General features: G+C 39.8%; 2 protein-coding genes across 7 annotated transcripts in view; one reads left to right on the forward strand and one right to left on the reverse strand.

Moving 5' to 3' along the window:
* CDC20B (cell division cycle 20B) overlaps positions 1-13,804 on the reverse strand; it is a 57,158-nt gene extending 43,354 nt beyond the window's left edge. For all 3 annotated transcript variants that reach the window (XM_025387389.1, XM_025387388.1, XM_025387387.1), the window contains exons 1-2: positions 13,565-13,804; positions 13,224-13,286 (exon numbers count right to left, since the gene is read on the reverse strand). In XM_025387389.1, the coding sequence (XP_025243174.1) occupies positions 13,224-13,286; positions 13,565-13,627 (126 nt within the window). In that variant the 5' untranslated portion in view covers positions 13,628-13,804. The remainder of the gene's footprint in view (positions 1-13,223; positions 13,287-13,564) is intronic.
* GPX8 (glutathione peroxidase 8 (putative)) lies at positions 689-7,927 on the forward strand. 4 transcript variants are annotated; one of them, XM_025387391.1, is made up of 3 exons: positions 689-967; positions 1,564-1,825; positions 4,639-7,927. In XM_025387391.1, the coding sequence occupies exons 1-3, from the start codon at positions 764-766 to the stop codon at positions 4,800-4,802; spliced, it is 630 nt and encodes a 209-aa protein (XP_025243176.1). In that variant the 5' UTR covers positions 689-763; the 3' UTR covers positions 4,803-7,927. The 4 variants fall into 4 exon arrangements, with proteins under 4 accessions (XP_025243176.1, XP_025243179.1, XP_025243177.1 ...); XM_025387392.1 differs by having other exon boundaries at positions 743-814; XM_025387393.1 differs by having other exon boundaries at positions 749-814; positions 1,690-1,825.
* Positions 13,805-25,522: the final 11,718 nt, after the last annotated feature.

The following is a 25,522-nucleotide window of genomic DNA, read 5'->3' on the forward strand; positions in this document are numbered from 1 at the left end:
AAGAAGTGTTGTTTCTCAGTTGTGTATGTTTGTACCCAGTTACGTTGTAAAGTGCACTACTGACTGGGGGTCATGATCAGAAATTTGAAAAACACTGGACTATAGTTTGCTTTATGGTAAAGAAGGGCTTTTTTAACACCTTCACTGTTTTTAACATATTTATTTTGACTGTATTCACCTGGTATTTGATTGCCTTAGCTAGATGAGTCAGGGTAAATAGCCTTTTCAGATATTTCACTGCTCTTTCCACTACAAATTTCCTGAACTCATATAGCATATTTAATCCATACATGTAATAGTAACGTCCTTCAGGCTATACATCATATGAGTATATGGTCATTTAATCTACATTCTAAACTATTGCTGAGCATTGTACTGTATCCTCTGCATCCAAACAGTTGTTAAATAAATACACAGGACGCTTAGCATGGGGATGAGCCCTCCATAGCTTTCAAGTTACAAGAGCACCATCTGCTGGCGAAATATTTTCTTTGTAGGGAGAACGTCAAAGACTTACCAAAAATGTACTGATTTTTCTAGCAAAAATTATAATTACATCACAAATACTTTGAAATTCTGCAGAGTTCCTTGCTTCATTCAGGAGTTTCGCTTCATTCCCCCTCTGAGAAGGAGTTTTTCTGTTCCTTAGCAGTGAAGGCAGGCAGTCTGTCCTTCCTGGTTTTCCGTTAAACTAAGCCGGTTTCAAGTTTCAGCTCCTCCTTGAATTCCAGGCTGCTGAGACTTCCCTCTAGAATCCTCCAACATGGAGCCTCTTGCAGCTTACCCGCTAAAATGTTCCGGGCCCAGAGCAAAGGTATTTGCAGTTTTGCTGTCTATGGTTCTATGCACAGTAACGCTATTTCTTCTACAACTAAAATTCCTCAAACCTAAAATCAACAGCTTTTATGCCTTTGAAGTGAAGGATGCAAAAGGAAGAACTGTTTCTCTGGAAAAGTATAAAGGCAAAGTAAGTTGCATCATCTGATTTTTATTGTTACCGTTTCTCCTTGTCTCTGTTTATTCCTCTTAATAAAATCATTTTTTGCTGTTACATGGTCATAAGTTGGAATTTAGTCTTCAGAGTAATGGTATTAGTACATCACTTTCATTATTAGAGTTCTGATAGTTTGCTTCTAAATAATAAATAACAATTATCTTGTTTTCTTTAAAATGCTTTAATTTTGTGCTGAATTGATATATAAAGTTGTTTGGAAAATACTTATAGTTAGTAATGTGAACATGATGACATTTATTAATAGAAGTATTGGTTCTATAATCGAATAACTTTAAAAAGCACTTATCAAGGATCATAGTTTTATCTTTAATTTAAAAATAAACTTTCATGAGTACCTAATGCTTGTTTAATGGCAGTACTATTTCAGGGCCTTAACCCAGGCATCTAGGTTACAGTTTTCAATAGAACGTTGTGTGTCCAAAAATATGAAAAAAAACATCAATCAGAGGTTATAGTCCCCCCAAATTGTTTAGGATTTTAACTACTTGCAGAATTTTTTTAAATCTTTTGCTTCACTTTCCGGTTGGATTTTTTTCTTTTTCCGGGAGGTTTCACTAGTTGTAAACGTGGCTAGTGACTGCCAACTCACAGACAGAAATTACTTAGCACTGAAGGAACTGCACAAAGAGTTTGGACCATCCCACTTCAGCGTGTTGGCTTTTCCCTGCAATCAGTTTGGAGAATCGGAGCCCCGCCCGAGCAAGGAGGTAGAATCTTTTGCAAGAAAAAACTACGGAGTAACATTCCCCATCTTCCACAAGATTAAGATTCTAGGATCAGAAGGAGAACCTGCATTTAGATTTCTTGTTGGTAAATATCTGCCTTGCCTCACCAGTATAATGTTTTAAATTGCTTTTCATTTTTAAACAATTATACCAGGACAATACTTTCCTATCTCGTTTGAAACTTTGGATCAGGAAAGCGTCATAAAACTATCAAAGAGCCAGAATCTCATCCTTTGTAACTTCTAGGAGTTATGCTCCCCTGAAACCAATGTTTTAGCGTCTTAGATGGTAAAATAATTCTATTCCAATGTATTTTATTCCTTACGACCATCTTCCTGAAGAATTTATTTAAAGTGTGCCCACGGCCATTTTCACAAAATATCTTAATTCTCCTCTCGTGTAACTAGCATCTGGGGAAATGTCCCTTCCCATCATTAAAGCCACCCAGCTCTCATGAATAGTGCTGGGCAATATTAGTTAACATATGTTTGTGGCTAATTTTATGTTGCCTTTCTTATCTGAAACAATATTCTCAAGGATGAATATGTCAGCTTACCAGATTTTTGCTAAAATCCAAAAACATATAACTTGATTCTTTAGAGGGCAGTAGTGTTAGGCTATCTCTCCAATTAAGCTAGCTACAGAAATCTGTTTAAAGACTTGCCAAGGTCACTTAGCACAAAGGTCATAAGGCGTAGTGACAGCATATAGGCTTTGGCCTCAGGCTACCTGAGTTCAAATCCCTGCTCTCTTGTTTTTGCTGTGTGGCTTCTTAACTTCTCTGTGCCTGTTTCTCATTTGTTAAATGGGCTATCAATAGTACCAACTTCTTAAGATTGTTTGGAATTAAGTGTGTTAATAGTAAAAATAAAGTACTTATACACCGCTTGCTCTGTGCCAGACACTGTTCTAAATGACATTAGTCAAAAAAAAAAAAAAAAGGCCGGACGTGGTGGCTCACGCCTGTAATCACAGCACTTTGGGAGGCCAAGGCAGGCAGATCACTTGAGGTCAGGAGTTAGAGACTAGTCTGGCCAATGTAGTGAAACCCTGTCTCTACTAATAATACAAAAATTAGCCAGGCGTGGTGGTGGGCACCTGTAATCCCAGCTATTCAGGAGGCTAAGGCAGGAGATTCGCTTGAACGCAGAGGCAGAGGTTGCAATGAGCTGAAATCGCGACACTGCACTCCAGCCTGGGTGACAGAGCAAGCCTCCATCTTAAATCAATCAATCAATCAATCAATAAAGGACATTAGCTAACATTCTCTCATCTAACTTATTCTGATGACATCTTCAGTCCTATTTTCACTGTAGATAACTTGGGTTTTGATAAAACTATGACCTCACTCAGGCAATCAAGCTTCTAATCCAACAAACCAAATCGTGATCTATAATATTTCACATAAATGTGAAGTCACAATCTTCTAAAAACATTATATTTAATTTCTAGGGAAAGTTGATATAATGCCTAACGCCATAAATGGCAACCACAGCGAGGTCTTTATTCCTTTTATTTTGAGGGTGCACTGAGGAAAGAAAAGCCCAAGCACATGCCATTGAACTAATCATTCTTCAGTTATAGCAGCCAGATACATGGGTGCAATAGCTCATAGGTTATTTCTCTTTATCACTACAAACCTTCTGAAACCCCTCTTAGCCTGTGTAATCAAAAAGGTAACAGTGATTTAAGGTTTCATTCCACTTAGATAGGATCATAGGGCCCAAAGGTTAAGAGCATGAGCTCTGGAGTAAAAAGGCCTGTATAGCAATCCTGGCTCGACCACTTACTAGCCACGTGACCTTGTGTCTAGGCCTCCATTTATCTCATCTGCAAAACGGGGATGATAATAATACCCACCTCATAGGGTCCCTGTAAGATTAAATGAGAGGATCAATTTGAAGCACGCAGCATCCATTACTAGGCACATAGTAAGCACTTCATAAATTTTAGTTATAATTATTATATTTTTTCTCACGTTAGTCAATAAAATGAACATAAATCTTGAGTGGTATAAATAGAAAAAACATCTACATTTCTTACATAAATTAAGGTTTATCAAAAGGATATCATGGCTGGGCATGGTGGCTCATGCCTGTAATCCCAGCACTTTGGGAAGCCAAGACAGGAGGATCACTTGAGTGCCCAGGAGTTCAAGGGCAGCCCGGGCAATACAGCGAGACCCTGCCAACAAAAAAGTTATTGCTTTTCAAAATAAGGTGATTATTCACTTTGGGAGGCCAAAACCCCGTCTCCACTCAAAATACAAAAATTCACCTAGTGTGGTGGCACACATCTGTAATCCCAGCAATTTGGGATTACAACTTTAATTTTTTTTTTTTTTTTTTTTTTTTTTTTTTTTTCTTGACACAGAGTTTCGCTCTTGTCCCCCAGGCTGGAGGACAATGGCGTGATCTCAGCTCACTGCAACCTCCGCCTCCTGGGTTCAAGTGATCCTACTGTCTCAGCCTCCCGAGTAGCAGGGATTACAGGCACATGCCAACACACCCAGCTAATTTTTTGTATTTTTAGTAGAGACAGGATTTCACCATGTTGGGCAGGCTGGTCTCAAACTCCTGACCTTAGGTGATCCACCCACCTCAGCCTCCCAAAGTGCTGGGATTACAGGCATAAGCTACCACTCCCAGCCTACTTTGCTTTATTTCATGATACTAAGATCACATCCTAGATGAGTAGACTCATAGGTGAAGTCATCAAGTATATTGAAATCTGGTTACTCTAACCTTGAGTTTCACTTTGTTTGGGTGTTTTGTTTTTGATATTATGACAATCCTAGAACTTGATACTAAAGTTGTTATTTATGCAGATACTAATAGAAGTGAAAATCTTGACAAAGAATAAAATTATGCTCATGAAAATATGTTCTGGATATTTTAGATTCTTCAAAGAAGGAACCAAGGTGGAATTTTTGGAAGTATCTTGTCAACCCTGAGGGTCAAGTTGTGAAGTTCTGGAGGCCAGAGGAGCCCATTGAAGTCATCAGGCCTGACATAGCAGCTCTGGTTAGACAACTGATCATAAAAAAGAAAGAGGATCTATGAGAATGCCATTGCATTTCTAATAGAACAGAGAAATGTCTCCATGAGGGTTTGGTCTCATTTTAAACACTTTTTTTTGGAGACAATGTCTCACTCTGTCACCCAGGCTGGAGTGCAGTGGTGCAACCTCAGCTCGTTGCAACCTCTGCCTCTTTAAACATGCTATTAAATGTGGCAAAGAAGGATTTTTTTTTAATGTTATCTTGCTATTAAGTGGTAATGAATGTTCCCAGGATGAAGATGTTACCCAAAGCAAAATCAAGAGTAGCCAAAGAATCAACATGAAATATATTAACTACTTCCTCTGACTGTGCTAAAGAATTCAGAATTCAGTGACCAATGTGCCTCCATATCTTATTGTTCAACTTGACATTTTCTAGGACTGTACTTGATGAAAATGCTAACACACTAGACCATTCTTTGGATTCAAGAGCACTGTGTATGACTGAAATTTCTGGAATAACTGTAAATGGTTATGTTAACGTAATAAAACACAAATGTTGAAAAGTATAAAATATATATACATAGATTCAAATCCTTATATATGTGTGCTTGTTTTATGTACAGGATTTTGTTTGTTTTTTCTCTTTAAGTGTAGGTTCCTAGTGTTTTACTATAACTGTCACTATGTATGTAACTGACATATATAAATAGTCATTTATAAATGGCCATATTATAACATTTGAAAAAGTCTTCATTTTCAGTATTTCTCTCTGCATTATGTTTTAGAAGCAACTCAAATTCTGTAATCATAATATTACCAAATAAGTCAGTCTTTATTCTTGCGTGAAAATCCCAAGTGTAGAAAAAAGGACATGAGTATAAGATCATTTAGCTTGATTCCTTATAGGTTGATTTGGGTTGCTAATGTATTCATTCTAGATTAGCCACTTGGAAGGAATTCAATGCTGCATCATTCTGATGGCTGAAATAGTAAAAACCAACTCCAAACAGCCTAAACTCTAGTGTAAAAATGGGGTGATCATATAAGTCCTAAAGTGTAGATCAGCAGTCACTGAACCTCTTAGTAGAGTCACAAGGCACTTCTCCCAAAGTCATGGCCTTTATATTTTGTTAGCCTTATAATTGGCTAACAAAGCAAACTGCCAAGTTGGTGAAGGTTGATTATTGCCTCATGAAATACACATTCACTGCATAAAATAAATAGGAAGATGGCCAAAAATGTAAAAATAGTCATATAAAATTTTCTAAGAAGAAAAAGACCCGATTTAAGTAGTCTGTGACTTGACTCCCAAATCCTGACCTAATGGATGAAAGTGAAGATGTTTCTTATGGCGAATTCAGTAATGCTACCTCAGTAAATAGTTCTGTATATGTATTTGGACCAAAGTTCTTAGATAAACCAAAAATACTTCATGAAGCATCTTCTGCTTCAAAGTACATATCCAGCCACCCAGCTATGAAGGTATTTAGAAAGATATTTGGTGGAGGTGGAGGTGGAGTTTCTACCAGAAGTCAAGAGGATTTGTAGGGATAGCCTCACGAATGCCAGATGAGTGTGTCAGCAAGCCTGCTCCTACCGCTCGCCAGCTGCGTGACTTTAGGCAAGTCACTTAAGTACCTTATTTCAGTTTCCTCACCTGTAAATTGAACAGGGGTTGAATGGAATAAAAAAGCCCTTTGCAACTTTAAAAGTCAATTAACACACTTAGCAAGGTGTTTTAAGTGACCAGGAAATAAATCAGAATTAACCTGGATTGCTGGCAAAAAAAACAGAAGCCACCCAACAAGTCTATCTGTCCTTTGCAATTTTGCCCCAAGAGCCTATTAGCAATTTGAATTATGAGCCTCTAAGAAAACTTTTGTTCAGGCGGCCCCTCCAAGTGTTGCTGCCAGAGAACTCTTGCCTTGTATCCCCACGTACGCCTTCCATGAGCTCATAGCAGTGCTGTGGCACTGCAGGGGTGTTTTATGCGTTCACGTTCACGTTAGGGGCCTGAGCAGAACTGCGTATGCCAGCACCACATGGGCAGCAGAGACTCCCCACTGCCAGATGGATGATAATGGAGCTGCACTGGGAACAACCAGGACTGTCCCAGTCAACATGATACAGATGAACGTCCTGCCGTAAGTCACTAGTTCTCTTCAAAGCCAGAAAAAGTGGGTTTCTTCACTTACATCTCTAATCTTGGTTGCCTTATTCAACCTACAGATTCTATCATGTGGATAGAATCCATTGAATCCACAGGTCAGTGCTGGATTTTCTCCCCTTGCCCTTTAGGTAAGCAGAGTAGGCAGGCGGAGATTTGAAAGCATGTCATACGTATTGCCTTGAAAGAAAGGACATTCAGGTGTCCCTTCGGGGTTCCGTAACAATTAGGTTATGTGTGCTGAGAGAGGGATTGGAGTCATTTGCTAAGGTGCTGCTACCTGTAACTCAATGCCTCATAGGAATACCAGTGGACAAACACACAGAGGAAAAGTTGAATCTTTCCTATATTGGACAATCTTCCTTCAGTCTTGTTTCTGCATCAAAAAGTCTGGGACATGGAGTGCTACAGGATGCCTGGGCTAAGGACTGTAACAGAAAAATATCAACATCAGAGCCAGGCGCAGTGACTCACGCCGGTAATCCCAGCACTTAGGGAGGCCGAGGCGGGCGGATCACTTGAGGTCAGGAGTTCGAGACCATCCTGGCCAACATGGTGACCATATTTGTATTTGTATTTTTTGTAAAAGATACAAAAATTAGCCGGGCATGGTGGCATGTGCCTGTAATCCCAGCTACTTGGGAGGCTGAGGCAGAAGAATCACTTGAAAACAGGAGGCTGAGGTTGCAATGAGCCAAGATCACACCACTGCACTCCAACCTGGGCGACAGAGCAAGACCCCATCTCAAAGACTCTGTCTCAAAAAAAAAAAAAAAAGAGAAAAAGAAAAATATCATGCATCACATAAAAGAGTATTCAGCTGTTGTCCTTGTGAAAAAGGAAAAGGACAAAATCAAATGCATTTTAACTGTGGTAACTAATTCACTGACTTGAAGTTTGCTTTGTTTGTTTTCTTTGGTGCGTAGAGAAGAATACTTCATACTAACTCCTGATCATCTTACAGCAGACGGAACAACAGAGTGTTAGAGACTGGAATAAATATGAATTTGCCTGAAATGTGCCCTGAAAGTTGTATTTCATTTTTTTAAATGTTTAACAATTACACTGTATCAATAGTATGTATACATGTACATATATATAATTCTTAATAACTGCAGTGTATGTAGCATATATATAATGGTGGCTGGTACATGTTTAATAGCAGACTCTGGAGGAGGAATCCTGACATACAGCGTTTGCCAGTTCAGTGTAAATGCTCATGCTCCCTCATGGCCAATTTCAATCTACCAATGGTTTAGTAACTAGGATGCAAAATTTCTAAAAATATGACAATTGGGGATGGGCATGATGGCTCAGGCCTGTAATATCAGCACTTTAAGCAGCTGAGGAGGGAGGATCACTTGAGCCCAGGAGTTAGAGACAAGCCTGGGGCAACATGGCAAAACCCCGTCTCCACAAAAAAATCAAAAAATTAGCTGGGTGTGGTGGCACATGCCTCAGGTCCCAGCTACATAGGAGGCTGAGGTGGAAGGATTGCTTGAGCCCAAAGAGATCAAGGCTGCAGTGAGCCGAGATGGCTCCACTAAACTCCAGCCTGGGCAACAGAGCGACCCTGTCTCTGCAAAAAAAAAAAAAAAATTTTTAATTAGCCAGGTGTGGTAGCACATACCTGTGGTTCCATCTCCTCAGGAGGCTGAGGTGAGAGGATTGCTTAAGCCCAGGAGGTGGAGGCTGCAGTGAGCCATGATTGCACCACATTGATTTGTGGTGTTCCTTTGAAAGAAAAATGACATGTTTGGGTGGAGCTGATATGAGGACACTCTGTCTATATTTAGTCCTCTGCTTGATTTTATCTTTCCCATAGAATAAAATTCTAATAATTGTTATGCCTAGAAACTAATCCATCACACTCCTTCCCACTCTTCCCTTCCCCTCCTCCAGCTGAACTGTTAAGTATGTCTCTTGCAGAGCAGCATAGTGTCTTTGCAGGGAAATAAAACGCAGCAGAGAGAGAGAAAGAAGGAGGCTATCACTATAATAGTGAGAGGTTCCAGAGGGCAGCGATGGGAGGTAGTGACATTCCCAGTACCAGTGAACAGCCAAGAGACTGCCTCAAGAGAAAACACCTGGGAGAAAATACTTTGCCATCAGCAGAGCCTCCCTCCTCTTTTTCCAATCCCTTTTCCCTCTGTTTGACCCTTGATATCCCAGTGTGTATCCCTTTCTTTCCCTCTCCCACCTATGGAAACATTTTCTCTTTTAATTTGTATCTTCACTTTCCTCCTAACCCATTCATCTCTTTAACGTATTTTTTATTTCTTTAACATACTTTTATTTCATTCCATTCCTTCCCTCTTTTCTCATCATCTCAATAATATGAGACTAAACCACAACTTTAAATGTCTTCTGTTTATTGAACTTAAAGTTGGTTTCCCTACAGAATCAACAGTTCTAAAAAAGAAAAATTTTTTTAAATTTAAGTTGTCATTTTCAGAAACAGAAAATCAATTATGGCATATTCTCACTTCTAAGTGGGAGCTAAACAATGGGTACACATGGACATGAAGATGGAAACAGTAGACACTGGGGACTCCAGAAGGGGTAGGAAGAAAGGAACACAAGGACCGAAAAACTACCTATTGGGTACAATGTTCATTATTTGGGAGACAGGTTCACTAGAAGCCCAAACCCCAGCATCACCCAATATATTCACGTAACAAACCTGCACATGTACCCCTTGATCTAAAATAAAATAAAGTTGGCATTTTATGTCTTGCTGTTTAATTTTTAAAAACTAAAACACAAAAGCCAAGACTTCTAAATTTAGTAGGTTTTATTTTTATCACCAGGTCAGTGACTCTGTATAGAAAATAACATGTTGAAATTTAACCTTAAAAAGAGACAAGATGAAAACAATTTTTACATGGAAGATATACTTAAACATAAATCTCCTGAAAGTGAATAACACTGGGCAACAACAAAAAGAGGATGTGATTTGAAAGTAGTAAAATGCATAAGAATCAAGCTATAGATATCTATTTAACCCATGTTCTAGAAATATGTTTATATTTAAATAAGGAAAGCATAAAAATCATTTTACCAATAACTTACAATCCAGTACAGTAGAGAATGTGAAATATTTCTTATATCTCATCTATGGCTTAACTAACTGATGGCACCACCAAAGTCGGTTCCACTAACTGGCTACAAATGTCCACACAAGAATACTGCATGTCTGGAAGCCAGCACATATCTATACTGCTTCATGGGCCAAAATGCCTCTCAGGGAAAGAGAAAATATTTAAAGTCATAATGTATGGTCAGTTCTTCCCACTTCACAAGTTAAATCTCTTGCTCCCTTCCAAATATTTCATGAACCTGTGTTTTTACAGAAAATGAAGTGAAAGGATTGAGGTAAATCTTCCAAAAAAAATTAAACCATTCCCCATCCAAAAAAAATCCCCAATATTCTTGATATTTCAAGTGAAAAATGTTTTAGTTGACTGACTCATCTGGAAAATTACCTCAACTTTCCCTCCAGCTGGTACACACAGTCACGGTTTTGGAAACCGATTCTAATGCTGTATTCAGAAACTAATGATGCAGAAAGAATCCCAAAGACTTCACTGAAAATCTGGGGACACATTGTAGGTCCATTCCACATTGTTATTACATTCTAAACCTTACATGTAAAAATATATAATTTCACAAATACTTAAACACTGTCTACTCCAAAAGACTCCAAAGACTCCAAAAATATTTCTTAAAAACTTTTAGTTATGGAAAAGCAGGCATAAGTAAATTTTTCTTAAAAGGAAAAAAATTTAAGTAATTGTAGTACTTTCCTTACCATTATAAAACTGTCCATTGTATTATAAGTATTACTGTATTGTAAGTTAATGGCAATAATATATTATGGTAAATAGTGCCTTGCTTCATAGCAGAAAGTACACGTAAACACACACTAATTACAGATTCAGTTACACTCTGATTTTCATTGTATATGCAATAAGACAGCAGTTGCATGTTAGCTGATGCCATTCACATATTCAACCAGCTAACAATACACTGCCAGCTCATCACACACAGGTAGCCAGAGCACTTCATTGACAAGAAGAATTTATCCAGAAGCAAGTGGCAGGGTAGTTGTGGCTGCTGACTTGACTCAAGCAGCCAGCTAACAATACACTGCCTACCTGATTCAGGTCACTGCTGATTCTCGTGGCCCAGAAAGTCACCGAGGCTAAATTTGTAACATGAACACAGTGGCAGAACTCTAATCTTAATAGTCACATTAAAGAAAACTTATAGACAAAATGTATTACTTCAGGACTATAAGAAATAAAATCAATATTTGCTTGAATCTAGTCAAAAACATAAAAGGTAAACAAAAACTTTAAAATGTTCAGAATACTCACACTTAGGTTTTCCAAATTAAATGCTTGGATAATGAAGATATGTTACTGCAGTACAAATGAATTTTAAAAGTTCCTTAACTGTAGACAGCTTACGCTTGTAATCCCAGCACTTTGGGAGGCCGAGGTTGGCTAATCCCCTGAGGTCACAAGTTCCAGACCAGCCTGGCCAACATGGTGAAACCCTGTCTCTACTAAAAATAGAAAAATTAGCCCGGCATGATGGTGCTGCCTGTAATCCCAGCTACTCAGGAGTCTGAGGCATGAGAATCACTTGAGCCTGGAAGCCGGAGTTTGCAGTGAGCCGAGATTGCACCACTGCACTCCAACCTGGGCAACAAAGCAAGACTCTGTCTCAAAAAAATAAATAAAAAGTTACTTAAGTATAGCTTTTCAAATCACTTCTATTTACTGATCAAAAGATTAGTTGCCTGTATTAGAAGGTAAAATATCTAGGAGTCGTGATAATACATAAGCTGGGCATGACACAAAACTGCAGCAGTGTTTGGGGGGAAGAAATCAACATTAAAGTATTTAAGAAATGTAAGGGCTTAAATGTGATTAGTTTCCTCCTACTAGAAATGACATAAGTAATCGAGTTCTGCAAATGCAATTATGTATTCAATTTAGGATGTTACCACTTGAATACAGAAATTTTTTTTAAGAGGCAGGGTCTGGCTCTGTCCTCCAGGCTGGAGTGCAGTAGTGCAATCATAGCTCACTGCAGCCTTGAACTCCTAGGCTCAAGCGATCCTCCTGCCTCAGGCTCCCAAGTAGCTGGGACTACAAGCACAAGTCATCATGCTCAGCTAATTTTTGCAGTTTTTTTGTAAAGACAAGGTCTCCCTGTGTTGTCCAGGTTCGTCTTGAAGTCCTGGCCTCAAATGATCCTCCTGCCTCAGCCTCCCAAAGTGCTGGGATTATAGGCATGAGCCACGGTGCCTAGTTGAAACATTTACATAAGATCTAGAAAAATATATTAAAATGGTGATGGATTTGGAACTAGAATCTATGAGTACAGGTCAAAGGAAGATGAACTATTGAGCCTAGAGAGAAGCATGGTAAATGATGACCGACATCTAAAGCAGATGAAGGCTGTTTATGAAACATGTTTCTAAAACCGTTTAAATTTGTTTCCTTTTACACTGATTACAAGAGACACTAAAGACCTTTGGGTTTGGTCTTTCAAAGAGAACAGGTAATACTTTGGATCAACTTTAAACAGCTCACGTTAAAAACCGTGGTTTATGCCACTTCTCCACATTGTCCACGAGATGGCACCATTTCCATTTCTTTGGGGGCCGTGCTTCTGAATGCAACAGAGAGGAGTACAACAAACAACTGTTAAAATTATTAACAGGGGCCGGGCGCCGTGGCTCAAGCCTGTAATCTCAGCACTTTGGGAGGCCGAGACGGGTGGATCACGAGGTCAGGAGATCGAGACCCTCCTGGCTAACACGGTGAAACCCCGTCTCTACTAAAAAATACAAAAAAAACTAGCCGGGGGAGGTGGCGGAGTCCCAGCTACTCGGGAGGCTGAGGTAGGAGAATGGCGTGGACCCGGGAGGCGGAGCTTGCAGTGAGCTGAGATCCGGCCACTGCACTCCAGCCTGGGCTACAGAGCGAGACTCCGTCTCAAAAAAAAAAAAAAAGTATTAACAGCCGCTAGCAATACACTGCCTACCTGACATCCCAGCTTTATCCTTTGCTGTGGAGGCAAAAACTAGAAAGAACGATTCAGATGCAAATGATTGCATTATTTTTCTGGGATCTTCAGTTTCGTAAAGAAATTTTTTTAGTATGTAATAAGATACTGTACTTAAATTCTCATATTTTCAGGCCAGCTCATACTTCCTACAAATACATTCTTTACCAAGAATTCGTTTGTTCAAGATCAGAATTAAAACAGAGAACAAGAACAAGCCCTGGACACTCACCTTGGTGGAGCTTTGACTTTTCTTCTGCTTCAGTTCTTTGGAGAGCACACGCATGATACTTTCCTTTGAAAACACAGATAATATATTGAGAGAGAAACTATTTAGCAAAATCATAATTTCAGGTGTGGAATTTTTCTAGATCCTGTGCTTGTCAGATTACACTTTTTTTTTTTTTTTAAGGCAACTAGGCACCTTCAGAATATAACTAAATTACTTCATTCAAATGTACGACCCGGGCTTAGAGTTTGGTACCACCTCTTGGTCCTAAACAGGTATTACGAACGGGGCCTCTGACCCCGCATTAGAGACTTGGGGAGAATGCAAAACAGGGCATTACTCACCCACAGCATCTCCTCTTCGGTGCGGACCCTCCGAGGCGCGGTGCGCTCCAGTTTCCACTCCATCTCCGGCTGACTTCGCCCTGCCTGGCGTTTGGCCTCTCTCCTCGACCGCCTCTGGTTTTCTTTCCAGGTCTAAGTCAGTCTTGACGCCTAATCGTCAAACCCCTGGAGTCCCGTCCCCCAAGACCATTCTATTTCACCACCTCCCTCCAGGTCCCCCACTCCTCCCACCGCCGCTGCAAGGTGTTCCCCTGGGTACCATTTAAAAACCCGGCGGCGCGGCAGTTGGCGCGGGAATCCCCCTCGCCGCCTTCTTATTGGCCTGCGCCGCGGTGACGTCAGAGCCCAGGAGGGATTCCCCGGCGCGCGCCGCGGCCCCGCCCCTGCCGGCCCTCTCTGCGCCCCGCCCAGTCACCGCCTCCGGACTAGGCGCGCACCCGGGCGCCAAGCTTTGCCGCGAGCCGTGGCGGGTCTGCGGCTGGGCCTGGCACCGGGGGCTGCCACCGCAGCGGGAGGCAGAGGGGTTGGCGGGCTAAGAAGCGGGTTCTGGGAGTTCACAATCTTTCCATTTTCAGAAACAAGAATGTTTCCTTATAACGGCCCTAATCCCTGTTTCTCGGCTCTCACTTCTCTTTGTCCAACCACACCCTGCCTTTGCAGGATGGGAGGGTGTACAGCTCTCTGGCCTCTGTCCGTTGGTAATCGCTGTGTCAGCTATTGATGTGAAGCGTGTTCGTCAGCTCTGCGTTTTCAGACAGGCAAGAAAACGTGGCAAGATTTCTATGCCGATCAAAACGAAGAGCGTTGACATATTTATGCAATAAATTATTCTCCCTGCTCTATACATTGGGAAGTGGTCAGGTCCTCTCACTCGGGCTTCTGAGCCCCGTTCCTAAGTAGGAGGTCGGTGAGAGAGGTGAAGAGGTAGTGAAAGAACCAAGACAGGCAGGACCTCATAAGGCGTGAAGGGGTCAGAAAGCTGAGCACACTGGGAACTCCGTGATAAAGGGGGAGAGGAAGATATTGAGGGTTGAGGAAGAGGTCTGCCGGGAAATGACAAGCAGCCAGATGGGCTGTGCAGCCTTAGCTACCCATCTGAGCTGCCAAGAGAGTTGTGCCATATGGCAGGAGGAGACACTGCGTCTGGGAAGCCTCTGAAAGCCTGGCAGCCTGTTTGTTCCTCCCTTGCTAACCCTCCAACCATTTTTGACATTGGATTGTATTTTGCTTTAAGTCAATGTGAGTTTGTGTGTTTTTCTGGTGAAACAGTTCATAGATACCAGATACTGACATGGGCCAGTGACCGCCCCCCCCAAAAAAGCTAAAACTCACTCCCCTGCTTTCCTTCATATTGAAAGCAAGAAAAAGTGGCATTAGAACTAAGACCCAGTCTTAGACCAGTTTTCTATGTACAAGAATAATGCTGCATAGGGTAACTTCATCTTCAAATGACATATCAAAATGTTTGATAGTCAAATAACTAGTGGATTAAAAGATCTCTAAGTTTCACCCACACGAAGTCTATTTTCCTTGCAGTGGAGTACTCATTCCAAATTCCGGTAAATCCTTTCTGCAAACATTAAGACTAAATAGAAGTAACCTATTATTGGATAAGAGTCAGATGCATTGTTAATTTAAATGATCAGTTTTGCAAATGTCAACAAAAACTCAAAGTATATTGGAAATAATATGAAGGACATTTTATCTTTGTTCTATTTTTAAATATAGTTCACATTTAACCATTTTGTATAAACACAGAATAAAAGCAATTCAATTAATAAGCTTATAAATGCATGTAAATTGGGATTTAGAGAATCCAATTTCTTACAAGTACTAAGAATAGTGAATTATTCATTTAGAATGCAATTGTCTGTTAAAAAAATACATTTATAAATTCCATTCTAGCCATTAATTCCACAGCATACATATACACAGCCTCCAAATGCCTTTTTTTCCCTTAGTGTAAACTAGAAAAGTATTAGTCAAGTATCTTTAGGAAGTTATTATGCAGTTGAATATTCAGATTAAATTTAAAATCAGAATGATGCAAATAGAAACTCGCCACTTGACAAATACTACAGTAATAACTGTCAAGAATACTAAAATTACCTTGCGTATGATGAGAATACTTCCCCCTATAATTAAACACAAAAATTAAAATCACAACTTTTCATTGGCCAAAACTGGCAGGGACCACCTTAACCAAGTGATCAAAGTTAACATCACCATTAATGAGACATGATGACATATTGTGCCTCATGAGAAGGACACATCACTTCTGTGATATTCTTGTCCCACAAAATGCATAAGTTTAATAGTGAGAAAATACTAGACAAACCCAAATTAAAAGACATTCCACTAAATTGGCCAGTACTCTTCAAAAGTATCATAGTCATGAATAAAGAAAGACTAAGAAACTGTCACAGATTAAAAGAAACAAGACATGCCAACTGAATGCATTGCAAGGTTCTGAATTGAATCCTGGACAAGAAAAAAGAAGATATTGGTTAGATAACTGTAGAAATTTGAATTAATCCATATCTGCACTTTAGTTAATAGAGTAGTAGTAATGTTGATTTCCTAGTTATGATTACTGTACTAGGGTTATGAAAAATATTGAGATTTGTGAATGCTGAGTGAAGGATATAATGGAATTATTTGTACTATTTTTGAAACTTTTTTCTAAGCCTGAAATTATTTCAAAATGAAAAAAAAATTAACATCGTGTGGTCATTCTAATAAAAAGCACTTTGGTAAAACTGTGTAGGGGAAAACAGAAATATCCTGTAAACATATTATCTTAATTGTTATCAAGTATGGTTTAGGAACAATGTCTAATTCAAATATTTATGTGCCTGAGAGTAGCTTTACTATCTTTAAAATGTTTCCTCTTTGAGAATGGGTTTTGCAGGAAGGATGTGACAATGAGAAAGGCTGTGAGGAAGACTCCTTGACAAAGGCCAGTTCGAAGGATTTTGAGGAAAGAAAGGCAACGGGAGCGAGCAGAGGTGGAGCAATGGAGGAAGGGAGAGAAAGTATTTGGAAAAGCTTCCCTTAACTCTCAAAGTCGCGGGTGCTGTGAGAATCTGAGTAGGTCCCTAACAATGGGAAGCAAGAGGATATTCAAGCTTCCCAAATGCGATCTCTTTTTTTTTTTTTTTTTTCAAGTACACTTTCATTCTAAACATCAAGAATGTTAAATATGTCAGAAATATGCCATATACATGGGCCCGCTTCAGCGGCATAGGCACTGAATGTGCAATATAGCAGGTACACTCCCTTCAGTCCGCTCTCCCAACCTCCTCCTTCCCCTAGCTTCGTCAGACCCTTTTCAATCTATTTGCACATGCACACAGAGAGTCTGGCCCTATGGATCTTCCCCCACAAATGAGATCTCATTATACTTATCATTTTTCAACTTGTTTTCTCTAATTCACTGTATTCAACTAATTTCCGAGCAATGCAAACAGGAGAGCTCCCCAACCCCAACGCCAACGGCAGGTTTGCGCGCCCCTCCGGCCCGCGGTTCCTCCCGCCCGGGTCCTGGCTGGTCCCGCGCCTTCCGCCCGCTGGCTCCGGACTACGCCCGCGCCCGCTCCCGCCCCTAGCTTCTGCGCGCCGCCCGGCAGCCCCTGCGCGCCTACTGGGCCAAAGGGACGGTTGGGAGTTTGCTTCAACGGTCCCTGGGGCACGCGTTTCCCGCCCAGCAGGGGTTGGGGAGCGCGAGCTGGGAGTGTGAGGTAAAGCGCCACGCCGGTGGGGGCTGTTACAGCTCCAGCCTGTGCGGGACAGGCGTTAGACTGCAGAAGGGGAGAGCTTAGGATAACCGCACTCTGGTGGCGCAAGGAAGTCAGCCACGGAGAAAAAGAAAGGGAAGGAAAAACATAGTCCAAGACTGATAAACTCTCTGCTCCCCGGTGTAACGTGGCTCAGTATAGCGCATGGATGGACGAATGAAGCCCTTATAATGCAGACTATCAGCAGGGCTCCAAAAATTTAAATTGCAAAGATTCCAGCAGTGTAAACGCCTCAATCAGAAGAGTGGTCAATAAAGTAGCACATCACCTCAGGTTACATGGCTTATTATTTTTTCGATTACAAGTAGTTCGTGTACATGCATATTTTTCTATTACTGCCTGATTTCTAAGTACAGTACAGGGTCTGTCCTTTAAAATTACTTCTCCATTCATACCCCAATGAACAAGGATAGAGGAAAAGGTTTGCCCAGCTTCACTGCGTGAAAATCTTAAGATCACCTCCAACCACTTATTTCCTTTAAGGCGTTTTTCCTTTCACTTCCTCCTTAGAGTCGTTCTTGCACAGGGTAACTGCCCAAATAAGGTAGTTCCCCACCATTTTAAGGCAATGCAAGGAAAATTTTAAAATTAAATTAATTCAAATCTGTATAAAACAATGGATGAAATCAGGCATATGAAAATGATCCCCTCTCAAAGAAAAGCTGGTTCATGAATGCTCTAAACCCGAAAATCAGTTTTCACTAGATATTCTTCCAGAACTTCAAATGCAACATAATCCCAAACAGAATTGAGAATCTTTCCTTATTCCCATTCTGCCAGACCATCTATCTATTCCTCCCTCTGTGTGCCCTGTTGCCAGCATCACCATCTTCCTGGTGGAGCAGAGGTAAAGTCAGCTTTCCTTAACTCTTCCCCTTCTCCATATGTCCAAATCCAGCTATCAAAGACAGTCATTTTCCCCTCTGCTGTGTTGATTACACCTGCCCTCTTCTTAAACAATAACGATAACCTGATAACCCCCATCTATTCCTTCTCCAGTTGGTTCATTTAACATATGTCTTTGCACCCAGCAAGTGTCATGCACTATGCAAAGAAGTAGAGATCCAATAATTAAAGCCAATAAGCATTATCTTAAGCTGATCATATTTCTCCCCTGCCCCAAGTTCCTTGAAAGACCTTCTTAACACATAGAATTAAGTTCTAAGTTCTCTAATTCACATAAAACCCCTTTAGGACTTCTCTTTGCCTTTCTCTCATAATATCCCACAACACCACCAACACCTCCTATCTTCAGATGTACTTGATACTAGTACTCTCTTGCCTTCAGGTCTTTGTTGAAGGTACCTTACTTTTGGATTGTCTTTTTTCTTTTCTCTTCCTGGCAAATTCTTACTCTCAAATTTCAGCTACCTTTTCCAAAGAGCCTTCTCAAATCAAATCATGCTAGTTGGAATTTCTTTATCTTTCCTCTGTTCCCATACCATATTGTTTGTACTTCTAGTCTGCTTACTTCCAGATTGTGTGTGTGTGTGTTATATACATTCTCCACTATATTGTAAGTTCCAAGAATACAAGGATCTTGTGTTTTTCATCTTGGTTTCCTCTTCAGAGATTGACTCAGTGCTTTGCACATAATAAGCTTTGCACTCGGTTGGTGATCAATAATTTGTTCACTGAACCAATTTGTAGATGAGATTAGAACCTTTTCCAAATCATGGAAGTGGCAATATAGAATTACAAAAGAAAGACTTTCACATGCCACATTTGGAATGTAATAAACTCAGTTTTAAGAAATATGTGAGTTGGCCGGGCGCGGTGGCTCAAGCCTGTAATCCCAACACTTTGGGAGGCCGAGACGGGCGGATCACGAGGTCAGGAGATCGAGACCATCCTGGCTAACATGGTGAAACCCCGCCTCAACTAAAAAATACAAAAAACTAGACGGGCGAGGTGGCGGGCGCCTGTAGTCCCAGCTACTCGGGAGGCTGAGGCGGGAGAATGGCGTAAACCCGGGAGGCGGAGCTTGCAGTGAGCTGAGATCCGGCCACTGCACTCCAGCCTGGGCGACAGAGCCAGACTCCGTCTCAGGAAAAAAAAAAAAAAAAAAAAGCAATATGTGAGTTAAAAAGTGTACAGGTCCTAGGCCTGATACCTGCTAATTGTGTAACTTGAAACATGTTTTTCTACCCCTTTAAGTCTCAGGTTCCTCAACTATAAAATAGGATAGTTATTATCTACTGTACAGATTTATGATGAGGATCAAGAGGGAAAATATAAACCTTCGAAAAGTATACATTTCTTGCTTTGAGAATGAAGTGGTGGTACGTAGATGACTAAGTAAAATGAGTATTGGGATAATAAATATGTCTTCATAAAGCAGTTGTCCAGAAGACACTATCCGTAGGTACAGAGCCATGTACTAGGTACGTGGCACATAGTAGGTGGTCAATAAATATAATATGAGTGAATTCTAAACCTCCAACTCAGTTCCTTAACTAGTAATATACTAAATCAAGAGAAATCCATATAGCTAATCTAGTTATATGGTTATGTCGCCAGAGAATAGACATTTGCATTTAAATGTATTCCAGTTCTGTGCCCACCAAGCAACCACTTGATTTATGACTTAAGGTTAAGTCTGGGAAGACTTGCTTCTGAAAGGGAAGGGTCCTGATTCTAGATAGCTACATACCGCCAATTGTAACTGAATTGGATTCTGGCTTACCTACCAAACTTGAGCCTGGTTAATATAAGTCAGTATCCCATGATTGCTATGTCTTGTTCAGAAGAAGTAGATTTGAACCAAAGTGGTGAATTAAACAATGGGATTCGCTCCGAACCAGATATTCTTGCCCTGCCATTAACTTGCAGTATAATTTTGGTCGAGTTACTCTTCCCCAGAAGTCTGGTTACTTATAAAATGAAGACATTAAACAGAGGAAGCTCTAATATTCTTTCCACCTCTGTATCGTTATAGTCCATGAATTACCAACCAGAGTGACCTCAGCATGAAACTTCCCAACTGGGAAGCTGTCTGGAATCACAGCCAATCAGCCTCTCAAGATGTCTGATCATGGCAACACTAAAGCCCACAGAAACAGTACCCACCAACACATGAGAAGTTAGTTTTCTAGAGCTTAACATGCAGTGAAGCAGAGCAACAGCAAGGGCCAATTTGGAGTTTTAAGCCCTAAAACCAGGGCTCCTTTCCAGAGGGTGAAATGTTGAAGAAACAGTTTAGATCACAAAAATGTTGACTAATTTAAAGACCAGCATTTGTCCTTTTTAAACTTATTTTATGATTGCTCTTACGCCTTCTTTTTCCAACTTTTCCAGAGACTACTGATACTTTAGATATAAACTTTTGGATCTGGGATTTCATTTTATTCTATCCACAATCTAATCAGTTAGCCTATTACTGTTTTGTGGATGCTATTAATAGCAGAAGACACAAGACTCCTGGATCAGACAAAGGACTTCATCACAACACAGCAACCTGAATAGGCATATTTACATCAATTCGCCTTGCCCCCAAATCTCGTGGGGTGACATAGAGAGCCCAAATTGATCCCTGCACCTGTAATGGGTTGCGTTAGAGGAGAGAAAGGCTTAGCTTGAAGAATCTTCAGCTTTTATAGTAAGCAAAAGCAAGGTTGCTCTTTGTCCCAGATTACCTCAACCTGTAAAATGGCATGCTGCAAACCAATTCCAAGCCCAGATAAAGAGTCATCAAGATCTCACATTCTTAGCATGTCCAGCAAGACATGTAGGAGCATGAGAGACCATGGAGGAGTGTCTTCCAAAACAAATGCTAGGGCTGCTGCCCCTAGTGAATTTTACTTTTAGTGAATTTTATCTCCTCTAAACTCAGAATGACATAAAATATGCACCCTCTTGCCCCTTTGCTTCTTTGTAGCATAGAGCTGAGGGAAGAACACAGGCTTTACAGTCACAGAACGTGTTGGAATCCTAGCTTTTTCATGTACTAGCTGTGTGAAATTGGCCAAGTCATTAACACTCCCTTCCAGAGCCTCAGCTTCCTCATCTGCAAAATAGTAATAATATCTATTTCACATGTTGCTGTGAAGACTAGATGAAAAAAACTTGAGGCCGGGAACGGTGGCTCACACCTATAATCCCAGTACTTTGGGAGGCCAAAGCCGGTGGATCACTTGAGGTCAGGAATTCGAAACCAGCGTGGCCAACATGGCAAAATCCCTTCTCTGCTGAAAATACAAAAATTAGCCAGGCATGGTGGTGCGCACTATAATCCCAGCTACTCAGGAGGCTGAGGCACAAGAATCATTTGAACCCAGGAGGCAGAGTTTGCAGTGAGATGAGATTGCACTACTGCACTCCATCCTAGGTGAGAGCAAGGCTTCATCTTAAAAAAAAAAAAAAAAAAAAAAAAAGAAATTGAGAGAAAACTTTGTAAAAGGCAAGAAGCAATTATTAAAAACTGGAAACAACCCAAATCCACCAAAATGCCTTTCATCTGGTGAATGAATAAGCAAACTATAGTAAATCCACACAATGGATTCAACAATACAAAAAAATAAACTATTCAAACAAACAACATCATGGATGTACTGGGAATGCAATATGCTCATTGAAAGAACCAGACTCAAAAGGTTACATATTATATGGCTCAATTTATAGGACAATCTGGAATAGACAAAACTATGAGAACAGGAAATAGATAAGTGATTGCCAGGGAGGAGCTAACTACAAAGGAGCACAGGGAATTTTTCTAAATGATGGAACTGTTCTATATCTTGATTGTGGGGTGGTTATAGGACTGTAGGCATTACTCTACACTCACAAAACTATTCACTAAGAACGAGTAAATTTTACTCTATATAAATTGTACCATTATTCTTAAATGGTTTTTTAAAAGGAAGAACCATACCAAAATTTGTTGTATTTCTGCAACTTCTTACACTCTACACACATGTTCTGTATTCTGATTTTTATTTCAGTATTCAAGACCAATGAATGAAATATTTGAGTCAAGATAGAAGAAAACAACAGCTGAATTGCTGTAAGAATGCCCGTGCTAACTTTGCCTTATACACTGCTTACTGGTGCCGTATTCCAGAACTATGTTGTAAAGTCCAAAGACACACAGACTATCCATAGAACTCTATATGCAATCACAGAGGGCCATTGCCCCCAGTGAGTACATTGGTGGATGATGTTCCCTCCATGTTTCAAGAGACTATGCTCTATGTAATTCTCTCCTTTTACCACATCAACACCCAAATTACACATTGTAGGGAGAAAATTCAATTCAACATACCATGACATAATCAGTTCCCACTTATCTGCTAATAGAGGAAAATTCCTTCAGATATTATATAGAAGCAATCCTGAAATCTCATTTAAGCAATAGTTTCAGCCATGTCATCATTCTACCATCATTTGTCAGAATTCCAAATGCAGTTGATATCTTTTGTCTAATTTTGCCTTTACCTCCTCCCTTGTTCATCTTGTTCATGATTTATTTGGATGCACCAAGGAGCAATAAAATAAAACACTAGACAGGCGGCATCAAAAGAGAAGCAGATCTGTATATAGCCCACAATAGATAAACCCACAGGTACTTAAAAATTTACACTAGTAAGTAGACTTACGAGCTTCAGCACTGCCCTGGACAGATGCCTTCATTTCCTCATGATTCTACAATTTCCCCTTAAGTCGAAAAAGTCAGTGCGTGATGTTCTTTTAGCTATTTTTAAATGGGACACTGTTTAAAGAAAAACATACTCAAGAGATTCTCACAAGCCTGTGATTTTTAAATTTAGTAACAAAGGATGAATTTTCTCTCTTTAACTCTTCATATTGTCTTCTTAATTATTGAATATTTGCTAAATGACCACAATGTACATAGTAATGTGCCAAACATAAAAGCTTTATAATCTAACTTCTGACTTATCGACTCAGTGCAGTTTATTATTGACTTTTTTATTTTTATTTTTTACCTTTTATATTTATTTTCGTTTAGACCCATCAGCAGGAAGCAGCTCAGTGCAATTTAATGGAGCAAGTACAGGCCAGCTAAAGCCCTAACTTTTCCTGTACGACTTTAGGCAAGTTTCCTCATCTGGAGGGATTAAATGGCCGATATAGTTATGAAGTTCTGAGACTAACTCTGTCATATGAGAGGTTCATGAAAGAGGAATAACCAAGGATCCCAACATGAATCTCAAGAGTTGAAATAAGTCAGGATTGAATAGTGGTGTTCAGATTTTCTAAGGCACAGAAGAGGCTACTATTACTTCATTATATTTTAGTCCTTTTATTTTATTTAGTCCTTTCTCAATCCTCTTCAAATTGAATCTTTAAAGAAAAGATGCTAGACCTTTTGGGGTTCCCATAGACCAGTACACAATAACAGTGGCAGCTTCTATACAAGAAAGTGGTGTCATTTCTTGCAAATAGTGTAGAAGATATTTGTGTCAGTACACCACTAATACGAAGAAATAAGGTTTTATAGGTAAATTGGAAATACTGTATTGTTCATATCTATAGGGAAAATATTTTGCTTTTTTGGTTGATTCCAGCTTTTTAACTCTGTTAAAAAATGATATAAGTAAATACGTACAGAGGCATATATGACATATATATACAAACACACATATGTATAAACATCTCTTGCTGGTGTTAATATTACAATGAAAAGGGTGACTTTCAAAATAGTTTAGGAATTAGCTCTGATTTTAAGAGATGACAGATAATTTATTATTTAAATAAATTGGGCAATGCCTATACATATAAATTTAAACTTAAACTCTGCTTCTTTTGGTACTTATTAATCACTTCTACATCCATAACTAAAATACCAAAACAAAAGTAAAGAGATTCATAGGGGTCAAAATGGCTCATTGCAGTTTAATATTAACATTTATTTTGCTCTTAAAGAATCTTTTCCTAATTAGTCTGTTTATGCTGCTATAACAAAATACCATAAACGGGGTAGTTTATGAACAACAGAAATATCTTTCTAACAGTCTGGAGCCCAGAAAGCCCAAGATCAAGGTGCCAGCAGATTCAGTGTCTGGTGAGGGCATTTCTTGGTCTTAGATGGTGCCTTCTTGCTGCATCCTCACATGGTGGCAGTGACAAGAGGCCTCTTTTATAAGGGCACTAATCCCATTCATGAGGGCTCCACCCTCATGACCTAATCATCTCTCAGTGGTCCCACCTCCTAATACCATCACCTTGGGGGTTAGGATTTCAACATGTGAATTTTGGGAGAATCTAAACATTCAGAACATGGCACTAATGTAACTTATTTCAATGCTGCTAGAAATATAGTACAATTAAGAATTTTTGACTTATGTGAATGATTCTCTTCCCACACTCCAGTTTGTTAAAAAGAAAACTGAGACACAATGAAATTTTAAAGAGTTTATTTGAACAAATAACAATTATTGATTGGGATAATCAATATCCCAAACTTCACCTTTGAAAAAGTAAAGGCAGTATTATCATAGAATCCACTTATTGAAGACTTTCTTCACTAGCCCATTAGCTATTATGGGCTTATCATTTGTATTTTGTAGTTGTATTAGTTGCTTTTAAGATATCTTTCCATCATCTAAAATACTCAAAAGATTTGAAAAAGAGTCAACATGTCTGTAAGCATTAATTCCACGGTATCAAAATCCAAAATTACCTCTACAGACTATAACAATGCATCAATTACCAAAATAATGCTTCATTAGACTACATGTAAAATCTGTACATACTCTAAAAGCAAAAACTCACAAACTAACAAAAACCATATCTTCCAAATAAAGAATGGTTATGGTGGAGGGGGAGAAGTGATGATTAGAAAGGACAACCAGCTGGGCGCAGTGGCTCATGTCTGTAATCCCAGCACTTTGGGAGGCTGAGGCAGGTGGATCACGAGGTCAAGAGATCGAGACCACTCTGGCCAATAGGGTGAAACCCCGTCTCTACTAAAAATACAAAAATTAGCCGGGCATGGTGGCACGTGCCTGTAGTCCCAGCTACTCAGGAGATAAGGCAAGAGAATCGCTTGAATCTGGGAGGTGGAGGTTGTAGTGAACTGAGATTGTACCACTGCACTTCAATATGGCAACAGAGCTAGACTCCGTCAAAAAAAAAAAAAAAAAAAACATCATAAAATAAAGAATTGGGGATTTTAATTTACTGCAAGCTAGTATGAGTCAAT

The sequence above is a fragment of the Theropithecus gelada genome, chromosome 6 (assembly GCF_003255815.1).
Source record: "Theropithecus gelada isolate Dixy chromosome 6, Tgel_1.0, whole genome shotgun sequence".
Classification (NCBI taxonomy): Eukaryota; Metazoa; Chordata; class Mammalia; order Primates; family Cercopithecidae; genus Theropithecus; species Theropithecus gelada.

Coding starts and splice junctions, on each gene's coding strand:
- GPX8 (XM_025387391.1), top strand. CDS start 764: ATGGAGCCTCTTGCAGCTTACCCGCTAAAATGTTCCGGGCCCAGAGCA. Junction 968..1,563: donor TGGAAAAGTATAAAGGCAAA/GTAAGTTGCATC, acceptor TTTTTCCGGGAG/GTTTCACTAGTTGTAAACGT. Junction 1,826..4,638: donor TGCATTTAGATTTCTTGTTG/GTAAATATCTGC, acceptor TGGATATTTTAG/ATTCTTCAAAGAAGGAACCA.